The sequence below is a fragment of the Gracilinanus agilis genome, chromosome 5 (assembly GCF_016433145.1).
Source record: "Gracilinanus agilis isolate LMUSP501 chromosome 5, AgileGrace, whole genome shotgun sequence".
NCBI lineage: Eukaryota > Metazoa > Chordata > Mammalia > Didelphimorphia > Didelphidae > Gracilinanus > Gracilinanus agilis.
The window spans coordinates 204,032,857-204,039,135 of record NC_058134.1 but is presented as its reverse complement, the minus strand read 5'-3'; the positions used below and the strand labels follow the sequence as shown (position 1 = coordinate 204,039,135).

General features: G+C 39.4%; 1 protein-coding gene across 1 annotated transcript in view; it reads left to right on the top strand.

Moving 5' to 3' along the window:
- Window positions 1-5,615, top strand: part of PRMT8 (protein arginine methyltransferase 8) — a 161,583-nt gene extending 155,968 nt beyond the window's left edge. The window contains exons 8-10 of the mRNA XM_044679091.1: window positions 2,045-2,139; window positions 4,385-4,506; window positions 5,532-5,615. Coding sequence (XP_044535026.1) covers window positions 2,045-2,139; window positions 4,385-4,506; window positions 5,532-5,615 — 301 coding nt within the window. The remainder of the gene's footprint in view (window positions 1-2,044; window positions 2,140-4,384; window positions 4,507-5,531) is intronic.
- Window positions 5,616-6,279: the final 664 nt, after the last annotated feature.

Genomic DNA, 6,279 nt, shown 5'->3' with positions numbered 1-6,279 from the left:
TATATATATATATATATATATATATATATCCTCCTAACCTGGAAAAGAGAGGATTCAGGGGGAATATAATAACTACATTAAAGGATGTGAAAGGCTATCATATGAGGGAGGGATTAGATTTGTGCTATTTGGCTTTAGAAAGCAGGAGCAGAGAACAATGTAGAAATTGCAAAAAGGCCAGCTTTGGGTAAGATAGCAAGAAAAATGTCTTGAAATTAAAGGTATCCAAAATGGAATGGGCTGCCTTGAGATGGAGGCAGAGAAATGTTCTGTGACTTTCCTAGGGTCATACAACTATTAGGCATTTGAATTTGGATGTGAACACAGGTCTTGATTACCATCTAATATTTTATCCACTAGGACATATAGCTCCCACTAATGTGAATTAGGGAGTCAGGAAATGACCTGAAATCAGGAAGATGAGTTTTCCTGAATTCAAATCTGGCCTCAAACAGTAATGATGTGTCCTTGGGCAAGTCACTTTACTTTGTTTACCTTTGTTTTCTCATCTGTAAAATGAACTTGAGAAGGAAATGGCAAACCACTCCAGTATCTTTGGCAAGAAAACCCCAAATGGGATTTCAACAGGAAAAAAATATATGAATCAGCATGACTTCATTAACTAGTGAAATGTAACAAGTGGAAGATGGATGATGGTCACTATTCAGACAATCCTCTGTAAAAGCAAGAGATTGCAATATGATATGTTGCAGTAGAAAAAGTGCTGAAATTGAAGTTAAAAGACCTGAATTTGAAGCCTTGATTCATTTGAATTAAGTCTGACTCAACTTAAAAAAACTGAATAAGTGTAGTAACTCAACAGAGTGCATGTGAAGGCTCCTGAGATCCCTTTGAATGAGCAAATTCTGTTTCTGTTGTTTTCCAGAGTAGTTCAATGACTTGTTGACAGTCATAGTGATAGAAAGTAGTAAATTTGGGGTATGACTCTCAAGCCTTCTACTCTGAATTCAGTGCTGTGACTACTATGCCATGGCTAGTAATGCCATGGTTTATTTATTTATTAATTATTTACAGTATGTGCATCTTCATCCATGAAGCCTTCCTTGATCTACCCAGGAAGGAGGGCAACCTCAATGGACTTGACAGAGTTGCACAATGCTCTTTTACATATGCTCTGTTCTCATCTCTGTACTTCCATTAAGTTCTTCCTCCAGTGCGTCAGCATGGTGGGAAGGTGATCACAGAACTCATCCTTTGCTAGCTTCTGCAGAATTGACCAGATTTCAAGAACAAGCCCAGGATTTTGTGTTTGGTTGTCTGAAGGCTGACCTAATGAAATGTTAAAAAGGCTCATCACCAGTTGAATACCTACTATGGGATGATTTTATTTGACTTTTGCATCACATCAGCTAAGATCTTCTCAGTAAAGGAAATAAGCATACTTATGAAAGAGGAATTGTTTAAGTAGAGAAACCAGTAATAGGGATATTTAGGTATCTATCTAACCTTCTTGAGGACAGGGAGGGTATCTTTTATCATTGTGTATATTATACCAGAACCTCCCTACCACAGCATACAGTACATATGGATTATTTGATTTATTGATTGATTATTAAATCCATTATTGTAATGAAATAAAGGAATTATAAGGAAGTCTTGACTAGAAGGTCTGAACTCCAAAATAGTCCTGAAAATTAAGTTCTTGTGGAGTTTAGCATTCATTTGTGCAAGGAACTAAGTCAAATCCCTACATGATGTTGATGTAGGTGGGTCTATGAAAAGGCAAGCTTGTTAACAGATGTCTGATCCCAGTGAGACAATAGACACAAAGAGCTCCAATCGACTTGTCAAATTGGTAATGTCATCAGTATGTGATGTGGAATAAAATACACTATGAGCCAGAGTTGGGTTTTGAGAGTGGAAATGAAAATCTATCTTTCTCTCACATTGTCAGAAAAGATAGAGGCTGGAAAGAAAGGCCAGGAGTAGGGCTGGCCATGAGTCTGACTAGTCCAGGCTAGTTATATTTGGGAGGGCTAGTCCTAGAAAATTTAGTCTAATCTCTTTTTTGTTCTCCTAAAAGCTCTTGCCATCATTCATTGAGTGCAAAATTTCCAACTAGAAGAGATCTTAGAACAGGGGTTCTCAACTTTTTCTGTGTTGAAGAACCCTTCAGTGGTATGTTAAAGCTTATGAATCCCTTCTCAGAACATTGGTTTTTTGTTGTTGTTGTTGTTTCATTCATTCATTCATTCATTTATTTATGTTGTTGTTGTTGTTTTTAGAAAAATTTTCCATGGTTACATGATTCATGTTTTTACTTTCCCCTTCACACACACCCCCATAGCCAACATGCATTTCCACTGGTTTTAGCATGTGTCATCAATCAAGACTTATTTACATATTATTGATAGTTGCATTGGTGTGGTCATTTCTAGTCTACATCCCCAATCTTGCCCACCTCAACCCATGTGTTCAAGCAGTTGTTTTTCTTCTATGTTTCTACTCCCACAGTTCTTCCTCTGAATGTGGGTAGCGTTCTTTTCCATAGATTCCTCAGAATTGTCCTGGGTCATTGCATTGCTGCTAGTAAAGAAGTCCATTACATTCAATTTTACCATAGTATATCAATCTCTGTGTACAATGTTCTTCTGGCTCTGCTCCTTTCACTCTGCATCAATTCCTGGAAGTCTTTCCAATTCACATGGAACTCCTCCAGTTTATTATTCCTTTGAGCACAATAGTATTCCATCACCAGCATATAACACAATTTGTTCGGCCATCCCCCAATTAAAGGGCATACCCTCGTTTTCCAGTTTTTTGCCACCACAAAAAGCACGGCTATAAATATTTTTGTACAAGTCTTTTTATCTATGATCTCTTTGGGGTACAAACCCAGCAATGCTATGGCTGGACCAAAGGGCAGGCAGTCTTTTAGAGCTCTTTGGGCATAGCAGAACATTATTTTTAAAGCATTAGATAGAATCTGTGATTACAAAAAAATTGGTTATATGGAAATAAAATGGTCAAAATATATTTCTAAAATTCTAAGTTCATAGACACCAGATTAAAAACCTCTGAGGCAGCGAGGTGTCTTGGTAGATCGAGAGCCAGTCCAGGAGCTAGAAGGTCCTAGATCAAATCTGGTTTCAGATACTTCTTAGCAATGTGACCCTGGGCAATTCACTTAACCCTCATAGCCTAGCCCTTACTGTTCTTTTGCCATAGAGACAATATATTCTATCAATTCTAAGATGGAAGGTAAGGTTTTTTAAAAAGAGCCTCTGATTTAGAGGCACTCCAAGTTGGCCTCCTCCAATTCCCTTATTATGATGTAAATGAGGAAATTGAATCACATTCTCCTAACTGCTATTTTTTCAGCTATCTGCTAATCTGAGTACCTCAGGCCATTGAGCACAGGGGCAGTTTAAGTAACAATCATGGGGTCACATAGGCAGTAAGTGGCAAAGCTAGAATTTAGATATTCTCATTTCAAATCTAACATTCTTTCGACAGTATAAGGACAGTGAAATTTGAATCTAGGTCTCCTGATCCAATGTCCTTTCCAGGATATAGGAACATCACACTAGGTGGTTTTGAGGGATTAAATTAAGACCAACCTTACTCAAAAGTGAATTTAACCAGTGGCTTTTACAGTAATTTAAGGGAATATACAAAGAGTCTCTTACTCCTAACCCTGTCCTAGATGCTCTCTGAAATTCTCCATTTCTCTTTTTCATTTCAATTAAAATTCCATCAATGATATTCTTTTCGGCTAACCAGACACAAGAAAATTTTAAAAAGGTTGTGGGGGTGGGGTGGGGGAGGGAGAGTAAGGTGGTTCAGTGGATTGAGAATCAGGGCTAGAGATGGGGAGGTCCTGGGTTCAAATTTGATCTCAGAAACTTACTAGCAGTATGACCCTGGGCCAGTCACTTACCCCCCATTGCCTAGACCTTATTGCTCTGCTGCCTTGGAACTGATATTTGTGTGGATTCTAAGATTCTAAAAACAACTAAGAGGTTGTTTGTTTTTTTTTAAGTATGTGTGGGTAGGACTGACTACCAACCATTTCATAATTCAATGGGAATAAATTTAATCTGATTGCTTTCCTAGTGAGATGCCTCAAGAGAAGGGAATTAAGAGTTCTATAAGTAAGAGAAGAGAAAGGAAGGAAAGAGGGAATTTTTTAGCATAAGGCATTGCTAGTAGTGGGCAGAGCTGACTGAGATGTCCGAATAGGGGCTTTGAATAAAGGAGAATATTAGTAAGAAGGTCTTAAGGGCCACAATATGTTCAAGAAGAGCTAAGATTGGGCTAAAACTCTTCTAGATCTGTATGTGTGTGTGTGTCTCTCTCTCTGTCTTTCTCTCAAGTCCCTTTCTTTTGTCCTTCATTTTTGTTTCTCCTGTTTATTCTATAGCCCCTGATGCTCCTTATACCCACTGGAAGCAGACAGTTTTCTACTTAGAAGATTATCTCACTGTCAGGAGGGGTGAAGAGATCTATGGGACCATTTCCATGAAACCAAATGCAAAAAATGTGGTGAGTACAAGGGTGAACAACATATAAGAGATACTATTTGATCTGGAGTTTGAGGGAGGAAAAGGGAAGCTTAAAAAGCTCCTTAAGAGAGATTTCAAGGGAAGGTAGGTACCTCAATGGATAGAGAGTCAGGCCTGGAGATGGAAAGTCCTGGGTTTAAATCTAGCCTCAGAAACTTCCTAGCTGTGTGACCCTGGGCAAGTCACTTAACCCCCACTGCCTAGCCCTTACTGCTCTTTTCCTTGGAACTATGGATTCTAAGATGGAAGGTAAGGGTTTAAAAAAAAAGGGATTGTAACAAATTATTCCCAAATATGGCTTCATTGCAGAGTGTACATCACCAGCAGGAGTTTTTAAGTAACTTGAGCACACTCAAAGGAGGGAGGGAAGGGATCCAGAAGTTCCTTTTGAATATAGCTTGATGGAAGTAAAGGAATGGGTTTACCCAGCAGGCTATTACAGTACTAAGCCAAGCATAAGGTGATGAGAGCCAGCACTAAGATGGTGGTACTACCAGAGAGATTGGCTAAGAAAGAGTGAGAGAGAGTAAGGAATTCCGGAATATACACAGGCACATAGATGATCCTGGGTGACTGGGAAGATGTACCCTTAATAATAGTAGGAAAGGTTGGAAGAGAAGGGAATTTGGGAGGAGAAAATAACGAGTCCAGTTTTGGACATGTTGAATGTAAGATATTGGCAAAATACCTAGTTCAAGGTGTCCAATAGGCAGTTGAAGATTGAAGACTATCAGTCAGGAAATCTCGTATCCAAGACCAGGGCTCTTTGGCCTGCCATATTATTTCCCAACAAGATTTGCATTCGAACAGAGACTTAATTCAAAGATTTCAAAAGAACCTCCTGCAAGGATGGCAAGCCATTGGAATAGGGTGCTGGCCATGGTTTGTCTTTGGTAGAAAGTTGCAAGAGTAAGAGAAATGCCTCCCTGTGTAGGAGGGGCTTGACAAGTTCTGTCCAGAGGAAGGGCAGGAAGTCGATTGACCCTTCATCTCTTCTCTTGGCAGCGGGACCTTGATTTCACAGTGGACTTGGACTTTAAGGGACAGCTGTGTGAAACATCTGTTTCTAATGACTACAAAATGCGTTAGCACACAAAGAAACTTGAAGAAAGCAAAAAAAGAAGCACTGTCTCATCTCGATCTGCTGCATTTGCCCACCAAGGAAAACTGTTTGCAGGACTACACACACACGGGGACTTCAGAGTGTTAACTCGGCCCAGAAGTTTGGTCACCTCAAGAGGTTCCCAGCAGGCCTTGCTCTAGGTTGGAGATTCAAAAGAACCCCTAGCCCGGCTCTGAAAGTCCAACCTAAAGGCCATCTAGGCAAAGAGGCTCTGGTGCTCCAACAAAACCACCCAAGGATGGAAAAGGACACATGCGTACCAATTGTATTCCTTAACTGTGAATCTCTGGATCTTCCAAGTTTTGCATGCTGCAGGCAATTAGAGCAGACTGTTTACATTAAAACACGGAGACATAGTGTCTTTGATAGCTTAACCAAGATTATCTGTCTATCTGTGTGGTGTGTGTGTGTGTGTGTGTGTGTGTGTGTGTGTGTGTGTGTGTGTGTATGTGTGTGCGTGTATGTGTGTGTGTGCAAATATATATTCATTTCTATATCCACATATGCCTGTATATGCATGCATATACAATCAAGTGGGTATACCTAGACATTAATGCAGAGTGGTATGTAAGTATGTATATATGTGCAGATATATGCATATATATATTTGTATTTATATCTATATATCTC